The sequence below is a fragment of the Chiloscyllium plagiosum genome, unplaced genomic scaffold (genome assembly GCF_037043375.1).
Source record: "Chiloscyllium plagiosum isolate Xiang-an unplaced genomic scaffold, Cpla_swu_hap1 HiC_scaffold_34, whole genome shotgun sequence".
Lineage (NCBI taxonomy): Eukaryota > Metazoa > Chordata > Chondrichthyes > Orectolobiformes > Hemiscylliidae > Chiloscyllium > Chiloscyllium plagiosum.
This window is the reverse complement of record NW_028270172.1, coordinates 16,674,905-16,696,449: the sequence shown is the minus strand read 5'-3', so window position 1 is coordinate 16,696,449 and position 21,545 is coordinate 16,674,905. Positions and strand designations below refer to the sequence as shown.

The 21,545-nt window shown below is 42.8% G+C and overlaps 1 protein-coding gene and 1 long non-coding RNA gene across 6 annotated transcripts in view; one reads left to right on the top strand and one right to left on the bottom strand.

Moving 5' to 3' along the window:
• Positions 1–17,626, bottom strand: part of LOC122564501 (PX domain-containing protein 1) — a 50,329-nt gene extending 32,703 nt beyond the window's left edge. The window contains exon 1 of one of the 2 annotated variants that reach the window (XM_087978511.1): positions 16,796–17,626. In XM_087978511.1, the coding sequence (XP_087834637.1) occupies positions 16,796–17,045 (250 nt within the window). In that variant the 5' untranslated portion in view covers positions 17,046–17,626. The remainder of the gene's footprint in view (positions 1–16,795) is intronic. The other variant, XM_043719478.2, reaches the window with a different exon arrangement.
• Positions 16,771–21,545, top strand: part of LOC148141126 (uncharacterized) — a 136,304-nt gene continuing 131,529 nt past the window's right edge. For all 4 annotated transcript variants that reach the window (XR_015752822.1, XR_015752821.1, XR_015752824.1 and 1 more), the window contains exon 1: positions 16,771–16,891. This is a non-coding gene — a long non-coding RNA (uncharacterized LOC148141126). The remainder of the gene's footprint in view (positions 16,892–21,545) is intronic.

The window sequence follows — 21,545 nt, the reverse complement described above, 5'->3', positions numbered from 1 at the left end:
ATATTGTAGCATGCAATAATTCAATTTATTACAGCTATATACCAACAATGCATTCACAGAGACTCCAGGTCTGGGCTAACATTAAGCTTAGGGTGGCACAGTGGCTCAGTGATTAGCTCTGCTGCCTCATAGCACCAGGGACCCAAGTTCGATTCCACCCTCGGGCAACTATTTGTGTGGAGTTTGCACATTCTCCCTGTATCTGTTTCCTCCAGATGCTGTGGTTTCCTCCCACAGCCCAAAGATGTGGAGGTTAGATGGATTGGCCTTGCAAAATTGCCCGTCATGTCTAGGGATGTGCTAGCTAGCCTACTTCAACACTATTAAGAGTTCTATTAGTTACGAAAGAGCAGCATGCTTCTAGTAGAGTGCTCTGCTTCAGGTGATCCTGGTCTCAGATGGAGTTTGAGATCACATGCTATGATATAATGATGATATCACAAGCTTGTCTCTTATTGACATACAGTGCCTCTTAAAGGTAAACTGACATACTGACTGTGAGACATAAAATGACAGTAACTTGGTCACTAATGATTTGCGTTTCTCTCTACTTAAGTATGACAGGTTTGTAAGCAAAGTTGGAGGTCATGGAACAAAAGGAACCGGAGCAGCTTGGTTGAGTGATGGGAAACAGTAGTGCCGAATGATTAAAGTTCATCCTGAAGGAAAGTAAACAGAGGGGTTTCCCGGAGTTTCACAATATTAGGACATCAGCTTCTCTTGATGACCCTGACCTTGATGTACAAACACACATCAAAAATTTGCGGATGTCATAAAACATGGAAGCATTGTGAGGAAGATAACTTAAGAGTTCATTATGAGGCTGGGGCAATGAGTAGACAAGTGACCGATGTCTTTTAATAGGGAGAAGTGGGGAGCAATCACACTGGTAGGAAGAATGAGGTTGGGCAACATAAAATAAAGGGCATAATTTGAAAGAGAGTGCAGGAGCAGAACAGCCAGGTAAATACATACGTGCACAAATCATGGGAGGTGGCCGCAGAGATTGAGAAAGGGGTTAATAAAACATGTACAGAATTCACAACAAAAGCCAAAACAACTGCAGATGCTGTAAATCGGAAACAAAATGGAAGTTGCTGGAAAAGCTCAGCAGGTCTGGCAGCAGCCACAGAGAGAAATCAGAGTTAACATTTCAGCTCAGATGCTGCCAGATCCACCAAGTGTTTCCAGGAAGTTCTGTTTTTATATCTGGAACGCACACTGCCTGACAGGGTGGTGGAGGCAGAAATTCAAAGAGGCTTTCAAGAGAAAATTCAATAATTACCCAATGTTTTTTTAAAAATGGAGTGTTATGAGGAAAAGGCAAAGGGAGTGCGGGCACATGTGGGTAGCCCAGGCAGAGAACCAGCATTGATGTCTTGGGCCAAAGGGCCTACCCTCAGTGCTGATAGCCATTCTGAGAGCAGAAATATTGAGTTGCAATTGATTAGAAGATCCACGCACAATCTTATAATGCCTGTCAAAATCATCATGCCACAATTTACTGCCGAGCTTAGCAAATTGATTCTTCATGTGTGAGCCACTTGACAAAAGAATTTTTCATAAGTAACTCATCAAAAGAGCCTTGCCTTCAGTATGACCATTTGCTGCAGTCAGTGTATCATTCAGCACCAGAGCCCAGTGCTGGGTGCTGGAGGGAGCAACAGCAGCTGGACTCTGACATGGAGGTGATGTGGAACCTCACCTCCAAAATGTTTGCAAGTGCAGCATTTGTATACAGTGTATGGTGTCACTTTGACAGGATTATTCCTGTTTCCACAGGGAACCTTCACCAGGACTGACTGCCATGGAAATGCTGTCAAATCACCCGCGTTAATTTGAAGTTCCGAAATTTCTGTTTTGTATTAGATGATAGGACACTGAGCCTCAGTTGAATCCCCTTCTCCCCACCCCAAGACCTGATGAGACTGAAACATGGAAGGGAGTTTAAATGAAGGTGCGTTCATACCACATTCCCCTCGAAGAGGTTCTGTCAAAGAAAGCCCAGTGGCAAACAGGATCAGAGTCCCAGAAAGGGCCCTGGAAGACAAGCTTTTTCTGCAAAGATACAAATTAGGAGCAGAATCACGTGACTCAATAGAATCATGGCTGATCTGTTTGTGTTGTGAGTTCCACATTCCCGACCTTTATTCATTCACAAAATGAGGGCATCACTGGCTCAGCAGCATTTATTACCCATCCCTAATTGCCCAGAGGGCATTTAAGAGTTAACCATATTGCTGCGGGTCTGGAGTCACATGTAGGCCAGACCTGCTGAGGGGGCGCAGTTTCCTTCCCTAACGGCATTAGCAAACCTGATGGGGCCTTTCCCAACAATCAACAATGGATGCATGGTCATCTTTAGACAATTAATCCCAGACTTCTTAAAAAAATTATTGAAATCATATTCTGCCATGGCAGGTTCAAACCCAGGTCCCCAGGATCTCTGGGTTAACAGTCCAGAGATTAGACCATTAGGCCATTTCCTCCCCCATCTGTCACCATCACATAGTCATAGAGTCATAGAGATGTACAGCATGGAAACAGACCCTTCGGTTCAACCCGTCCATGCCGACCAGATATCCCAACCCAATCTAGTCCCACCTGCCATCACCCGGCCCATATCCCTCCAAACCCTTCCTATTCATATACCCATCCAAATGCCTCTTGCAATTGTACCAGCCTCCACCACATCCTCTGGCAGCTCATTCCATACACGTACCACCCCCAAGTGAAAAAGTTGCTCCTTAGGACTCTTTTATATCTTTCCCCTCATCCTAAACCTATGCCCTCTAGTTCTGGACTCCCGACGCCAGGGAAAAGACTTTGTCTATTTATCCTATCCATACCCCTCATAATTTTGTAAACCTCTAGAAGGTCACCCCTCAGCCTCCGACACTCCAGGAAAAACAGCCCCAGCCTGTTCAGCCTCTCCCTATAGCCCAAATCTCCCAACCCTGGCAACATCCTTGTAAATCTTTTCTGAACCCTTTCAAGTTTCACAACATCTTTCCGATAGAAAGGAGACCAGAATTGCACGCAATATTCCAACAGTGGCCTAACCAATTGTCTGTACAGCCGCAACATGATCTCCCGACTCCTGTACTCAATACTCTGACCAATAAAGGAAAACATACCAAGCATCTTCTTCACTATCCTCTCTACCTGTGACTCCACTTTCAAGGAGCTATGAACCTGCACTCCAAGGTCTCTTTGTTCAGTAACACTCCCTAGGACCTTACCATAAAGTGTATAAGTCCTCGCATTTATCTGAATTGAACTCCATTTCAAAACTCCATTCAACTTCTCATCCAATTGGCCCATCTGGTCTAGATCCTGTTGTAATCTGAGGTAACCCTCTTCGCGGTCCACTATACCTCCAATTTTGGTGTCATCTGCAAACTTACTAACTGTGCCTCTTATGCTCGCATCCAAATCATTTATATAAATGACAAAAAGTAGAGGACCCAGCACCGATCCTCGTGGCACTCCACTGGTCACAGGCATCTTTGTTCTGTCTTAAAATTAGTCAATGACCGGTTCTCCGCCATCTTCTTAAGCAGATGGTTCCAAAGCTGAGAACCCTCAGAAAAAGAAAAAGAATACTCCTCATCTCTGTCGTAAAGGGTGGTGCCTAAATTTAAAACTGTGTTCCCCAGTTCTGGACTCCCCCACAAGAAGAAACATCCTTCCCACATCATTTCCACCGTTTATCATATGGATCGACTATAATTACAGGGTTGAGCTTTACTGGCTGTCCATTGTTCAAAGGCCAGACTCCAGTCTGGAGTGACTTATTATCGATAGCTCAGTAGGTATGGTCCACAATACACTGCCTTCAGGTACAAAGCAAAGAAATTGTAAAATCTTAAAAAATGTCGTTGACTGTTAACAGCCCTCTGAAATGGCCCAATAACCCACTCAGTTCAGTGAGGGATGGGAAAATAAATGCTGGCCTTGTCAGTGAAACACACAGTTTAAAAAAACTGGATATGCCAGAGGTATAGTTGCTGCTTTTAACTCAGTTTAACTCAGAGAGCTTAGCGGCAACATATAAAGAGAACAAACTCTATGTCAACCTCAATAAAACGAAGGAGCTGCTGATTGATGTCAGGAAGTGGAGTGGAGGGGCATGTGCCTCTTTGCATTGATGATGCTGAGGTGGAGACGGTCAAGAGAATCAAGTTCCTGGGAGTGATGACCACCAAGAATCTGGTGGAGCAAATCTTTCCCATTTCAGCGAACAACCTGATTTTCAGTTCATTCTGTGGGGAGATGGGAACAGGAGTCATTCAGATCCTCAACGTCTTTTGTTTTTACATTAAGCCGACCTATTGTTTGACTAAATATACAGACCTTTTTCCAAATCTTTTGATAGATAGCCTTAGCTAAGAAATATTCAACAATCTCAGTATCGAAATCTTCAAACAATCCAGCATCTCCAACTCTTTCACAGAATCACAGATCGGTTACAAAGCAGAAGGAGTCCACTCAGCCCATCATGTCTGTGACAGTTCTTCAATAGGGTGATGCACCTACTGCCATTCTCCCTGTAATCCTGCACATTCTTCCTTTTTAGATAATAATGCAGTTGGCTCTTGACCGATCCTGCCTCTGCCACACTCTCAGACAACACATTCCAGATCTTAACATCTGGGAAGCATGGTGACAATTTCAATTAGCAGTTTTGGTTATAAGTTCTTCTCGATTTCACTTCTATCGGGCCTAGTTCTAATTTTCAAACTGTGCCCCTTGATCTGGACTTGCCCAGATGAGGATGTAATTTCTCTCTATCTACTCTATCTTGTCCCTTTAAATGCCTTGGTCAGATCAAACGTCTGTATATAACATTCATGTTTGTGTAACCTGTCCTTGTAATGTAACCCCTTAAATCCCAGCAGCGTCCTGGTGAAACAGCACTGCACCACCTCCAAATGCAATGTACCTTTCCCATAGCTAAGTGCCCAGCATTGAAGACATTATCCTAATGGGCTCTAACCAACTGAAACACCATTCCCTCATGTTTCATTTTCAGTCCCTAAATGATCAACATTCCATTAGCCTTCTTAATTTCTTTGTGCATGTGCACTAATGTTTAGTAACTTGTGCACAAGGAAATCTAAATCCTTTTGCTCCTTCGCACTCATTATTCATTAGGAAAATATTCCCATTTGCCTTTCTTGGATCCCAGGTGGAGCAGCTCATATTTCCCCACATTGAATGTCATCTGCCCTCATTTTGACCACTTGCTTAATCCACGTCTGTTAGTAGTTCGTCCCTGTCTCCACATATATTGGGAAGTGAAAAATAAAGTAGCCTGGGTATTATGACCTAGGTAGCCAGGGCTCCAATATGAGAAAGTGAGGACTGCAGAATTCCTGATGAAGGGCTTTTGCCCGAAACGTTGACTCCCCTGCTCCTCGGATGCTGCCTGACCAGCTGTGCTTTTCCAGCACCACACTCTTGACTCAGGGCTCTAATATCACTGAGTTCAAAATTATCCCATATAATAAACCAATGGAGTATGGGAAGGCAAATGGGAATATTCTTTGGGGTAGCACGATGGCTTAGTAGTGAGCAGTGCTGCCTCACAGTGCCAGGGACACGGATTCGATTCCAGCCTCAAGCGACTGTCTGTGTGGAGTTTGCATATTCTCCCCATGTCTGCGTGGGTTTCCTCTGGGTGCTCCAGTTTTCTCCCACAATCCAAAGATGTGCAGGTTACGCCAAAGATGGCCATGCTAAATTGCCCATAGTGTTCAGTGATGTGTAGTTTAGTTGCATTTGTCAGGGGTAAATGTAGAGTAATGGGGAATGGGTTTGGGTGGGTTACAGGGTCAGTGTGGACTTGTTGGGCCGAAGGGTCTGTTTCCACATTGTAGGGATTCATTGATTCATTATTCTCAACTACATCACCATGGGCTGTTATTAATTATAAGTTAAGCATTTCTCAGCAGAAAGGGAAGGGAAACCAAGGGAATGTTGCTCCAATCTCACATTCCCTTCCCAAATAAAGTCACCATAGGTCCAGAAGGCTGCTCATTCATCAGAGAGAGAGTCAGAGAGAGAGAGATAACCGATGGTGAGTTTAACGGTCGGCACTCCTCACAGGGCAAGGTTTGAAAAGGCAGGACCTTCACAGTGATTTCAGCCTGGATGTGAATTGAAGCCACACTGTTTGTGCCACCCTGCACCATAAACCAGCTAACTGACTACTTTGCCCCCAAACTGGATCTAGCCAAGCAACAGTCTCAGGGAAAGCATCACCTGCTTTTCCTCTTGGTCTGTGCTGGCAGTGCTGTGGAGACTGTAGAGAAGAGGGGAAAAGCAATAAATATTCTGCTAGAGAAGGAATTTAAAGTATGTGTTTATATGCAGAAGCTCTCAGAGATACGCATCATAATTTGGCAAGTTCTTTGGGCTATAACTCTCTGTTAGCATTTTAAATTCCAGCATGAAAATACAACAAATACAATGGGTGCAGAGGGATGACACCTCCAATCTGAAAACTATTTTTCTCTAAATTGAAAACAGCCAAGTGACGGTTTCAATTGGGAATGTTTTAGTTTTAATGGCAACAGTGCGGTCCAATGGAAATCTCTGAAATGTAAGCCGTGACTTTTTATTTAACTACAGCAGGTCAACCTTGTGGTTCAAGTATGAAATACAATTTTTCCTTTTCTTTCTCAATACATTGAGTTCCTGAATCCTGGCTACTGTTTCTGTTCCATCTTACACATGTGAATTGCCGGCTGGCATCCTCTCCTACTCATGTGTAAGATGGCAATGATTGAACAGTGTTGAGGAAAGCCTTGGAACAGCTGCATTGATGTTGCCTCCTACATCACAGAGACATAATTAAAATGAAGGCGTGAATGGGCCAGGGGAATAAACTTTCCAAATAAATAAGTTTGTAGATAAGTGAAGAGGATAGGGGACAAAAAGGATTTGATGTAAAAACAGAAATTGCTGGAAAAGCTCAGCAGGTCTGGCAGCATCTGTGGAGAGAAATCAGAGTTAACATTTCGGGTTGAGTGACCCTTCCTCAGAACGGTCACCAGTTCTGAAGAAGAGTCACTGGACCCGAAACGTCAACTCTGTGATTTCTCTCCAGAGATGCTGCCAGACCTGCTGAGCTTTTCCAGCAGTTTTTGTTTTCGTTTATGATTTACAGCAACTGCAGTTCTTTCGATTTTTATTTAGTAACATTTTGGACAATTCAGTTCCAAAGAAGATTCATATCAGGCTCAAAATGTTCATTGTTTCTCTCTCCACGGTTACTGAGTTTCTCAAACACTTAAAGATTTTATTTCAGATTTCAAGCCTCCATAATATTTTGCCTTCATAAAAAGGTTTGATACTCTGATTTTCTTGGGTGGGAAGAGAAGCTACACTCGATGTGATGGCCTTGGCAGAAAGATAGTGGCCAGACCAGAAAAAAAAGGAGACAGAATACACTAATCCCATTTTACCAATTGATAAAATGATAGCTCATGATCTGGCCATAAACCCCTGACCTGTCCCTTTTAACCACACTTAACTTTTGGCACAAGGTGACAGATTATGAGCTTTATGTCCCACATTTGCTCCACTTGAAATTTCTTATTCCAAAATTCAAAATCCTTCTGTTCTAAGTCCCTCTCTAACTCTGTAAAGTTTCTGCATTCTATTTCCTCTTGTCCCTTCCAGCTTTCCTCCTTCCACCTGAAAATGATAAGCATTGAGGTCGAAATGGTTTGAACCACAATATTAGTTCCAAGGTTCATGGCTGCAGGCTTTGGAAGCTTCTAGAAAGAGGCTGTGACTTTATCACTGGGGAAAAGGAAGATAAGATTGGCGAGTCACACTGCTTTCGTACTAAGGCTGAGGAAATGCTAAATAAGGAAGCCTTGGACAATAGCATTGTGGTAATGCTCTGGAGACATTGGTTCAAGCCCTGTCAAGGTAGATGATAAATTCAATTAATAGATGTGGAATGTAAACTTAGTCTCAGTAATTTTGACCATGATAACTATCAGCATTTGTTGCTTAAAAAACCTTCTGGTTCCCTAATTTCCTTTAGTGAAGGAAATTGATCTTTCTACCCAGTCAGGCCTACATAGGTCTCCAGACCCATTACAACATGGTTGATTTTTAATTAGCCTGTCCAGCTGCTCAGTCTAAGGGCAATTAGTGATGGGTACAATGCCTTGTGAAAAGCTTTTATTTTAAAGAATGAGATGGTGCAGGGAAAGCTTGGAATAATATGGGATAATCTGATCAAAGTACAATTTCATGGCAAATTAATCATCTGAAAATGTAAAAAAAAATTAAATAAGTTTTACGTTTTTTCCTTCTAGATGTTTTAATAATCACTTTTGAAAGTTTAAATGTATAATATTGCCAACTATTCAAATGGATTGCCGTAACACTGGGAGACACTGGCTTCAGTGAGATTGAGTTTAGAAATGACTATCTTATTCTCAGAAATTTAAAAAAAACACGTTTCTCTTATATTGTTTGGAGAAGCCAATGGAGGAGGCACAAAATCAAGAATAATTAAATATCATATTTGAGGTAACTAACATAATCTTGTGTAACTGCTTTATCTCATCCTCGTACTTGTTGAATGCTTATGGGCAGAGCAACTTTAAAAAAGGAAATTAAATCAAAGTAACCCAAAATTCGAAGGTGTGTCTGCTCTTGTGTCAATATTGTCCAGTGAATACAGTATTTGATTTATAGTTTGAACAGAACACCTTTTGAAAACAGCCTATCCCCAGTGTTCCATTGAGAAACATTAATTAAGTTTCCCAAATGACTTTGTGAATAAACACTCTCCCAAGACTGTGACAGATTCATGAAAACCAGCTATGATTGATGGATCTCAAAAAAACCTGGAATCAAGGAGAATAGAAGTAAAAATATCCACTTGCCAAGAGCAAGAAATCTGGGGCATAGTGCATTTTCATGGTGATTTTGTGCTGATCAAATTATTTCTTTTAAGTTCTGGAACTGGCCACTTGATCGAACACTTCCCACCACGTCAAGATGTTCCTATAGACCTTATGAAGACTCTACCTTTATCCCAAACATGTGTTTGCTCCATGGTAGATTTTCTTAAATTCTATTCAAATAATTGCCTATTCAAAAATATCAACCTGTCCTTTCTCTCTTGCTTGCTGTACACATTTAATATATTCTTTACTGTTTCTGCTCCTTCTTTGGAAGCTTCACTGTCCCATAATTAGCTAAAGATTGCGCCACTGTCAGGCCATGGGAGACCAATGAAAGCCACAAAGGAAACATAACACTCCTGGCTATCATGGATCTCCGTCATTTCTAAACAGCCTCCATTTTGACTTAAAATGGGCAGGACCACTGCACCGCCCTCACATACTGAACACGCCTGGAAGTGATTGGGCCCTGATATGGATGATATGATGTAATAGATGTGACAAGGACTGTTTCCATGCTGTATAACTCTATGACTTCCACAAGTTCACACACAGACCCCAAAGGTGGAATGTACCTCCAAAGAGGGACATACATATAAAGTAAAAACATTTTATGGCTTGTCCCTTGCATGCTATGAGCAGTGAAGGCATTTGGAATGACATTTTAGAATGACAGGATTGTTGCAATCCAGAAGGAGGCCATTTGGCCCATCATGTGTGCACCAGCTCGTTGAATGAGCCCATTAGCCAGTGCCAATCTCCTACATTTGTTCCCCATACCCTTGCACATTATTTTTATTCCAATAATCATCCAGAGCCCTCCTGGATGCTTCAGTCGAACCTGCCTTCACCACACTTCCACATAATGCATTCCAAACCCTCACTACTCGCTCGGTGGAAGAGTTTTTACTCACTTCAAACATGCTCCTTTTGCACATAATTTTAAATCTACGTCTATTTGTTCCTTTCATGAGCAGGGTGGGGTGAGGGTGGGGTTTGTTGGGCAAAACCTTCCGTTGGTGACTGTCAAATTCCAAGGTGCATATTGTCGATGGGCAGTGCACTCTTATAGCCCAGTGTTGGAGGGCACTAACAAGAGGTTGCCCCACCAGTTGTAGTGACAGCTAATGGAATTTCAGAACTGTTCCTTCCTAACTGCAGAAATAGTCTACACTTAACCTTTGCTCACTTCCTCATTTTTTTCAAATTAACCTTTAATTTTTTTGTTCTTGTTCTTTTGACCATATAAATTGCCAAAATTGTATTCCAGTGGAGATCTGGTTAAAGCCTCAGTAAAAACTTTCAGGTCAATATGCTATTGTTCTGACAGGATAACTCACAGTCTGTTTATTGCTTCTCCACACTGACCCTGAATCAGAGGCAGCTCTAACATTGCTCAATGGTGCAGTTACCGAGGCATCACAGGGGTGCTGTAAAATTGTCGTATAAATCCACAATGGAAAGTTCAACCTGACTCGAGAATTTAGTGCAACATTGGCTGCAACAGGTAGCGCCATATTACTTCAGTTTTGCATCACAAGGCATATAATTCTAACAATCTGCATGAGCCTTCCTGTAACCTTAGCTACAGATCATTTAAATGTTCAGACTGAGTATACGCCACTGCCTATACTCCCTAAACATTTCAGCTATAATTACTGGGTACAGAAATCTACGAGAATGCATAACTACACACGTATTGAGAGTGTGTTGCTGGAAAAGCACAGGGCTCCTTCCTGATGAAGGGTTCCAGCCCGAAACGTCGATTTTCCTGCTCTTCGGATGCTGCCTGACCTGCTAGGCTTTTACAGCAACACACTCTCAACTCTGATCTCCAGCATCTGCAGACCTCACTGTCTCCTAATTACACACGTGCTCAGCTCTTTCCTACAGGGGAGCACTAGAAGATGAGGCAGGCACCCATTACTGCAATACTAGCCTGACATTGGCTGTTACACCATAAATCCAGCATTGGTCACTCTTTGCTAAGTATTTCTTTATTGTTCATTTCTTGACTAATATTCTAATATAAATTTAATTTTAAAAAAAGTTATTCTTAAGATGTTCAAATTGCAGGCATGGCCAGCTGATTGTCCTAGAGAAGGTGATAGTGAGAGGAGTCAGATGAGTGATCTGGAGGGATTTTAAGGGCAGTGATGTTCCCCTGCATCTTGTTCTTCTGGATGGTAGAGGTGATGGGCTTGGAAAGTGCTGTCAAAGGTGCTTTGGCAAGTGTATTTGTTACTTAGCTATAAAGTTGCATAACTAGTGCAAATTTCTTCTTGTTAACTGCACATCCTCTTTCCCTGTTCTTCTCCCAATGTCAGTGACCACTGACAAGTTGGACGCTTCAGATCATTTATTGTTTTCAGGTAATAGATGTATCTAAGAAGAAGCAAGTGTCCAGATACTGACTGCCTTGGTAATTCACCTGCCGTGTATTTCATGACTTTTTCAAGGTTAGACTGTTTCTTACTTTTATCTATTTCTCCAGTCCCATGTTCACTGAAGTCTCATGACTTTTTGGAGGCTTTGGAACAAGGGCTTTGTCAAAGGCATTCAAGCCACCAAATGGCAGGGAGCTCTATTCACTTCACTCTGCAATATTTTCAAAAGATGTCAGGAGGTTTTTTCCAAATACATGCTGTCTTCTTATCGCTAAACCATTTCATAGCCAGCGAAACCATTTCACAGGTACACCTCCAGACATTTTCCTCAGAATCATTTCTATTATGTTATCAAATGTGGACTTTAGGCTCTGAATGTGGCTTGGGTCAGATTCACCCCTTTGGAAATATATTACAGATATTGTGGAAAGCAACAGTCTGAAATAAATCTGTATTGATTGTAGCCAGCACCCACTACTGTTTCCTGAGATACATCCTCCTGGGATTATATCATTTGGACCATCAGACTTCATCCTCTTTTGAAGGTCTGTCATCTATTTTCAATTTAGTTGCTAATCATAGTCAATCAATACTCATACATTTTGGGAACTGTTTGTTTAACTCACACTTAACTTCCTTTAATCTGTACAATTTAATGCGAATTGCATTTATTGAATTCTTACAGTGCGGAAATAGGCCATTGGCCCAACAAGCCCACACTGACCCTCCGAAGAATATCTCACCCAGATCCATTCCCCTATCCTACATTTCCCCTGACTAATGCACCTAACCTATACATCTCTGAGCACGATGGGCAATTTTTTTTTTTGCATGGTCAATTGACTTTACCTGCACATCTTTGGACTGTGGGAGGAAACCTGCAGAGACACAGAGAGAAGGTGCAAACTCCACACAAACAGTTACCCAAGGTTGGAACTGAACCCAGGTCCCTGGTGCTGTGAGGCAGCAGCGCTAACCACTGAGCCACAATGCTGCCCTAAAGATTCCCTTTACTGTTTATAAGTGGTCTGTTCTTCTTCAGCTTGACTATCCCTCAGCACCATGTTCACTCAAATCCTTTCCTTCTTTTTGTTGGGAGTACAGAGTTTGAGTATGATTTGGAAAATTATGAATTTTGACAAAGCTTTTCATCTTGTACCCATCAGGACACTTCACAAGAATTACCAATTTCAGAAAATGTCAACTAATGTGTGCTATATTCTTTACAACAAAGTAACGGTTCACACATCTCACTGAGTCTTTACTACCAAAAACCTCTACAAACCTCTCCCCAACTCTTGCCTCAGTTTCCCGATGTTGCTCTCGACTTCACACTTTTTCCAAAAGAGTGAAACCGGATGATTCATTTTGTTTAATTCTTTTCTGTTCTAGTTTATATGAACACCTTTAATTATTGCTCAACATCATTCAACTTGAAATGTGAACTGTTTCTCCCAATATATTGAGTTGCTTTGTTACCTGTTAAGCAATGTAGTGCCCTGAATGTTTACAGTGAACTGTATCCTTGTAGCAAGCTATTCATTTACCTCGATGTTTTATTCATCTGCCTTGTGAATTGGAACATAAATTAAAAACCAATCACTGACAGACAATAAGCCTTGCACCAATTATTTAGATCGATTCCCATTTCTGGAACCGACTGGTTTCTTACCTCATGCCTGAAAAACCCTCCAGAATCTCTCAATATTCTGACACTCAAGTACCAGGATCATTGCCGGAAACAAAATGAGTCAAAAATTGCAGGTGACACCTATGCGTGGTAACGCAAGTTAATTTCAGATGATCCATAACAACAGGGGTGATCACATTCAATTTTTTTTTGTCAAAGGTGTGATGCTGAAAGGAATAGAATGCCTCAGGACTGAGAAAGGGGGTGTGATAAGATGGGTACTAATTGCACAATAGGAGCTACTGAAAGGATTTTAATTTATATACCACCATGTATGACCACTAGATATTTCAAATTCTTTCACAGCCATTACCCTTTTGAAGGGTAATCACTGTGTTAAAGTAGGAAGTGTGCCAGCCAATTTTCACACAGCAAGCTCTCGCAAACAGCAACCAGGTAATATTGTGTGTTGTGAAATGGACTGAGGGATAAACATTGGCCAACCCAATTCCCCTGCTCCTCTTCAAAGCAATGCCCTGAAATCTTCTGCATTCACATTGTAAGCAGATAGGGCCTCAGATTAGCATCTTTTTAACCAAAAGACAGCACTTCCGACAGTGCGGGACTTCCGACAGTGCGACACTCCATCAGTACTACACTGGCATGTCAGACTTGGTTTTTATTTTCGCACAGACCATGAAATCAGATGTGATTAAGAGGCAAGAGGGCTACCATCAGAGAAACAGAGCAAGAATCCCAGTCCAGTCTGAGCGAGACCCATTTTACAAAGCTATCTGATGGATGCCTGATCATGGACAGGGTACGGAGAAAGCAATATTTATGCCCATGTACTGTCCTACAATTCCATAGAAAGGACATTTCCCCAACACTTACTTTAAAACCTTGATAGACTGTCATAAACCAAGGCAACGTAAATTGGAGCAAGATTAGGCCCCTTGACCCTCCTCTGCCATTCAATAAAATCACTTAAACTAAACCGGACAGTGCTTTTCCAACATCTGATCCTTCAGAGAGGAATCCCTCCCTCCCTCCTGGAGAAGGATTATACCCAAAACATTGACTTCTCCACCTCCTGATGCTGCCTGGCTGGCTGTGTTCTTCCAGTCTCCTGTCTGATCATCAGCATCTGCAAATTTGTTTGTCTCTATTTATTAAAAGCATGACTGATCTGATTGCGGCCTGAACCCCACCTCTGCCTGTTCCCCTTTGTCAGTCAGGAATCTAATTCCAGCCTTGAATATATCCAATGATCCAACTTCCCTCGCTTTCTGGGAAAATAATTTTAAGCATTACTGACCCTCTGAGAGATGAAATTCCTCCTCACCTTCGCCTTAAATGGGAGAACATTTATTTTTAAGTTGTGTCCCCTGGTTTCAGACTCCCCTGAGTGTGGAAACACACTTTCAATATCCACCCTGTGGAGCCTCTGTCAGACTCTTATGTGTCACATATGTGTGTGTGTGGTGATAAAAATGACTCGTGGCATTTTCTCTCTCTCTCTCTCTCTCTCTGCAAACTGTAAAACGTTTGCTCATCACTTTTCCAACAAGACTGTGCCCTTTTCATTTCTGGAGGCTAATAAAGGAGTAACCCACTCCTCTCCGGCCCACCATCCAACACACACACACATAGGATTTTGTTGACAGCTATTTTTGGACGTGGGATTGGGGGAGGGGTCAGTAAAATGTTAAAATAAAACTACTGTACTGTGTTGGATGATGCTTGGAAACTAATTTTAAGGTTTATTTTGTAATACCCCCATGTAGCCTGGAAGGGGCGACAAGCCCCTGTCAAGCTCCAGTCAAGAGACAGTGAAAGGGGCAAGTTCAGACCAAATGTGACTTAACTTATAAAAACAAGAGGAAGATGAGGAAGGGCGTAGAGCAGGAGGAGCAGAGTACAAAGGGGAAGGAGATGTAGTTCCCTGGAAAACTGCTAAACAGTGACAGAAAGTGGCCGGCTTTTGTGTGTGTGGGGGGGGGGGGGTTCACCGCAATAAGCGAGCGATTAAAAGAACAAACCAAAAGCTCTACAAATAAAGTAGGAGAGGCGAGGGAACGGAGTCCAGAGAATGTTATCCTCTCTGTGTAGCGTCTCCAAGTATCAATAATACAAAAAGCTGACAGCCTCGCGGTAACTGTACACCGGAAAACGCGATGCTGCCACGCGTAAGGGTTTCGTTGTTTCCTTTTTTTGCGAATATGAGGAGGGGAGGAGAGAGGGAATTAAAAACTCTGCTACTTGGAGGAAATAATTCTCCAAATCATCAATCTCGCCGGCCACTCGTAGTTGCTGAGGTAGCGTCACCGGTTTTTTTTGGGGGGGGGGGGGTTACAAAACGGTTACAAAGTCAAATTGTATTTCAGGATTTTTGTTTAAAAAGTCACGGTCAATTATGTTCTGCGTTTACTTTTTTGTTTGAAGAGTGAGGAATGTTCCGTTTGTTTAATTGTTTTGAAAACACTTTCTGAAGTTGTATATGAGAACCCCCTGACGATTCAGACAGAGAGAAGCAGTTGTTACTGAGCTACACAGACCGTGGGATGTTTAAAAAAAAACAGATTAAAGTTAATAGAAACTTCACCCACACACTGACAGCTGTCTGAATCTGAATTTAGTGACCTCAGGCACCACCACTCCCTCCTTCAAATCACAATTGTTAAATTCAATTGTCTTTAAAACCACTTCACTCTGCCTTTCATTCTTTTAAAAAAGACTTTGAAGCTAAACTTGTATAAAATGCATTAAATGCGAGGAGTCAAAACTTATTTTGTTGGTGTTAATATCAATCACTTACCATCATTGGCAAATAAACTGGATTAGTTCAACTTGTATTCTCACACAGACACACACACAACTCCCCTCACAGAAACATTCTCCTCCATCCTACATACACCATCCCCACACCCACACCCACCCACCAAGCAGACCCCCACACATAGACCACTCCTCACACATAACCTCCAGTCTACATACACATACCATCTTTACGCACACAAACGCACAGACCAACCACACACAAACACACCACAAACATACTACCCCACAAACACACCACTCACCACCTCTCACATACACACACACCACTCCCCATATACACACGCACATGCCACCCCTACACACATACACACACACCATTCCTCATATACACACACACCACCCCTCATATACACACATATACCACCCCTACACACATACACACACACCACCCCTCATATACACACACATACCAACCCTTACACACACCACCCCTCATATACACACATATACCACCCCTACACACATATACACACACACCACCCCTCATACACACACACATACCAACCCTTACACACACCACCCCTCATATATACACATAGCACCCCTACACACACACACCAGCGCCTCCCACACTCGAACAACATATACACCCCACTCCCACATCCACACACATACCATCTCTACAAACACACACACGACACCCCCTCTTACATATACGGCACCTCTACACACACCAACCCCCCTCACACACATACCAAACCTACAAACATAACAACCTCCCTGTCACACTTATATGCCATACACACATCACCCTCACATACACTCACTCCGCCCCAACGCACATAGACACACACAGACACCCCCCCCCCCCCTCCACACACACACAAACACGGTACACGTACCCTTACAGACACACACACACAAGCCCCTCCACATACACACACACTCACACCCCGCCCCCCACACACACATCTCCCCCCAACACACACATTGCTCTGTTGTTGGCTGAGGCGAGTCTAACTTGAATCCTTAATTTAGACAGGAATGTGAAGTGACCAAACCTTCGACCAGAGGGCAGCGGGAAAGTTCCGCCTGGTCTTCGGGGAAGGCGTCCGTCAGCCTCTTCAAGACCCTGGCCAGGTCGGCGTAACTCCGGTGTAAGTACAGCACGTTCCTGTCCGACCACTCGGTCCTGATCTCGAAAAACTCTTCCTCCCTCCGGTTGACGATGAGTTTCCTGACGCCGTTCACCCAGCAGTCCCTCACGAACATGTTCACCAGAGAGGTTCCTTCAAACACCGCGGAGGCCATTCCCCCATCAACCCAGCATGTTGGGGTTGGGTGGTTGGGGGGGGGGGGGGGGCAGAGGAGAGGATCGAAAATTCAAGCAAAAAAGTTAATCTTCCTCAACCGATCCAAGTTTGAACTGGTAGTGGAGGTCTGTAATATTAAACAAAATGAAACGCGCCGACTAGATTCCAGATCCTCACTTTGATGATGCTTTTCCAAAGCCTTGAGTTGCTCCTGTGTCTGTTTTATCCTTTCTCCCTCTCCCCCGTCTCCTGCTCTTTCACCTCACCTTTAGGAATGTGAATGTTGACAGTTCCTTTCAGGTCTTGCAACTTAGCCGAGCTGTCAGTGCTGGCCTGTCACAAAATGCTGCTGTCATCTGTCAACCATAACCAGCCCCTTCTCTCTCTCTCTCCCTTTCCCTCTCTCTCTCTCTCTCTGTGTAGCTCTGATCTCACTCTTGGCCGACAGCTCAACTTTACTTCAGACACGTACTTCCAGGGAAATGAGGTTTCTTCCGCAAGATCCCTGACATCATTCCCAGGAATGTCTCTCTCTCTCTCTCTCTGTGTATGAACGCTGCGTCTGTTTGGCTGGGGAGTAACACCAAGGCACTGCACACAGAGACACATTAAAGGAATTATCCCTGACAGAATGTCCCGCCTTTATCGACACTCAGCCCCTCCCGGAGAGAGCAAGAGACAGCCCCTCATCCCAAATGTTACCCTCTGCTCCCTCACCACATTCACTTCCACAAGCGAAACGCATCCTCTCTCCACACACAAAAAATAACTGAATTGCTCTTGTTCAATAATAAAGTGCCCCCCAGTAACGCATCTTCTTTACTCCCATGGAATCATATATTCCCTACAGTGAGGAAACGGGACATATCCACACCGACCCTCCAAAGAGTATCCCACCCATACCCATTCCCCTACCCTGATCTATCCAGCTAGCCTACACATCCCTGAACATTACGGGCAATTTAGCATGGCCAATTCACCTAACTGCACATCTTTCTGTGAATCAATACAGAAATGTTTCCACAAAGTATATAATGTGCACGTGGTGGAATGTAAACACACTGAAACCCAGGGGTGAACTATGTCCCGCCCCCATCGTGTGCAGAAAACCTCCATTTCCTGATTGATTGCAAATTTTCCCTCTGATGTAAGTTGTCAGTAGTTAAGGGGCTCTTGAGGTAGTGCCTCTGCCCCTGGACTGAGAAACCCAGATACAAGTCTCACCTTCAAGTATGTAATTACATCTCTGAAACAGGTTGTATCGGAAAAAAAATAGGTTTATAACTTATCATCGAGCCATTTTTTAGAAATAGCACAAACGTAAGTGAGATTTTTATTCACTCGGTTCAGGGATGTTTTGAACAATAATCTATATTATGGCGCCACGATACACTTCAGGAGTAGGTGGGATTTGAAACTGCATCACCTGTCTCAGAGGTGAGTACACTATCACTACAGGACAAGACCGTTGGTTGGATGGAGTTGTTGAAAAATCACACACACACATACATACAGATTGGCATTTCATTTTGGAAACCATTGGTGTTAAACAGCCAGATCCGACACAAGGTGAAGGTGAGAGTGAACATCTAGTTGTGGTGAAAAGTCCCAGATGGTGCATGGCGTGCTAAAAATTACTAGTATTGTTTTTTTTATCTTTCTGTGTTCTTAATTAAGATAACGAGGAAACGGCAGTGACACGGGAAGGCTTTTTTGACGACCCGTGACGATAACCTGTCACCGGGTTGTATTGTTCCATTTGAAGGACATGCTTGTGTATTTCTGGGCCTTGTGGAGACTGGGCTGCAGTTCTGCTTTCAGGAAACTGAGCGAGCTGTGAGACAGAGAAGTTGCACATGAATGGCGTGACATTGTGAAATCAGTATTTAGGGTATTCTGAAAAGGCGGAAGTGTGTCTTGTCTGTGGGTGTGTGGAGCGGTGGGAGGGTCTAATGTACAGCCCATCCACAGACAGAGAACAACAAAATCCGTATGGTTTACAGCTGGCAAGAAACGTTACATTTTCAATGCAAAGATAAAATATGTACTGAAGTTTAGCAGGCAGTGCATATCCTCCCCGGTCAGGCCGGGCAGTAGGTTACATCAGGTTACTCAATAGATAAACATTCCAGTGCCACCAAAGATGCTCTCAGAGCAGTGTTACACAGAACGTGTCCTAACACAGCAGACAGGGTCTCATCTGACCCCTTCGGTACACATCAGAGTGCAGCCCCTGGGTCTGAGTGCACTTGAAACAACATTGAGCGGACTTCCTGACATCACAGCATTCTTTAAAACGTTCGGCTGGTGGTCTAGATCTTTTAGTCATTTCACAAAGCGAAACAGGATCCATATTTGAAAAATATTGAAAAAGCCATGGGCTGGGATGGGAATCTCTAACACAATGTGCCTGCATTCAAATACAGAACCTTACCTGGTATGTTTGTACACAAGTACACAACTCTAACTGGGTGTATTTGTATGAGTACAAAACTCTAACCAAGTGCATTGTACATGTGTGGTCTGTTTGCACACAAATATAGAATCCTAACTGGGTGTACTTGTATATGAACACAGGAGTCTAACTGGATATGTCAGTACATATGTACAGTATTTCAACCAGTTGTGTTCGTACATGCAACTGACATACCTAAAGAATAATTCAAGTTGGCCAATGTAAATCAGATGTTGCTGGCTATGAAGTGAAGTTTATGCTTGGAGTCATGTGTTATTACCACAACTTTAAATGGATAAAGCAGGCCACAGAGAGTGCACAGATAGATGTGAAATCCACAGACTCCAGTAATTAAAAAAGTTGGTACATAAAACAATGTAAACAATGTTGGTACATAAAACAATTATCTGCAGAATCCAAACTAAATGTAAACAATATCACGCACTAAATGACCATAACAGCCCAGATAACAATCTGCTGCATAGGCCAGAGTCTGCAATTCCCATTTGTAAGGAATGACTGCCAGGTTTGCAAGACTGTGGAAGAAGTCCTATCTATCAGGCTGTTTCCCTTTCAACTTAGCTGCCTAGTCATGCCAATGGAGTGGTTCTTCCGCCATCTTGTATCTTTTATTAGCTGTTGCATTGTCCATGAAGATCAAATGGAGATGAGCTTGAATTTACATTCACAATATAGTTGGATTCAATGTTGCAGGCAGCACATTGAGAATGTTCCTTCTAAAACCTTGCCCCACGTCCACTTTACATGAATTTCTGGGTGGAAGGGTGTGGGTAAGTTTCAGGGGCATGAACTCCATAAGTTAATTTTGAAGATGGTGTTTTCCCATGAACATTTCACAATTTATAGTTTTTTGAATTAAAATGATCTGCAAGATAAGTTGCATTTGTTTATTTCTTATTTTATAGAGACTACTGCTTCATTAAAACCTTTCTGAACACTCTCCCACATACCTGTCACCTTTTCACAGAAGTCCCCTTCCCAGCCAGTGGTTTAGCCGTTTTGCTCTGCCCACTCCAAACCCATTAATTCAGAGAGATCCTACTCCTTCTCACATCCTGAATAATATAGGTGTTTTTCTTCGCCCTGTACCTCCCAATCCCACCTACTCTAAGATGTGTGCACAATATCTCCCTAATCTCTCTGCCAGTCACAACTCTGACCTGAATGATCTCGTTTCATTCTGGGAGCAGCTTCTGCATAAGGGAGGAAGTTCCAGACCTATTAACCAGACTAGAAATTCCTTCTTGTAGCCACAAAGCATAGGTATGTGCTGAAGCTGTGATCAACACTGTGAAGGTAATTAGGAATGAAGAGATGGATGATTTCATGCTGTTGCATTCTGAATTTGCCAGGTTTTGTAGATTTGTGTAGAGCACATGTCCATCTCATTTCTCCTTGGTTTTATGATGCTTGTAATGCAGTAATGTGTCACTTAATTACTATTAATGTTAATTCATTCACAAGCCAAAACAATCTAGACAGCAACCTTTTTACGTAACGCTGGATGTATTTCCAGAATGCAACATTACGTATGTCAGCCTCCTCCCTAACCAGCACTAACGTGTTTCTGAAAACCAAAATAATTCATTAACAAGTAACAGCCCTTTCAATGTGCACCATAACAGGAATTAAATCCTCAAAGGAAACTTACAAAATTTAAGTTAACATTTGATTATCGGGAGTATTAGTTCATTCCAGACCCAGAGGTACCATCATAGAATCCCTACAGTGTCAAAACAGACCATTTAGCCCATCATGTCCACATTGATCCTCTGAAGAGTATCCCACCCAGACTCACTATAATCCTGTATTTCCCATGGCTAACCCACCTAGCCTGTACATTATGGGCAATTTAACATAGTCAATCTACCTAATCTGCACATCTTTGCATAATGGGAGGAAACTAGAGCACCCAGAGGAACCCCATGCAGATACAGGAAGAATGTGCACACAGACAGTCACCTGAGGCTGGAATCAAACCTGGGTCTCTGGTGGTGTGAGGCACCAGTGCTAACCACTGTG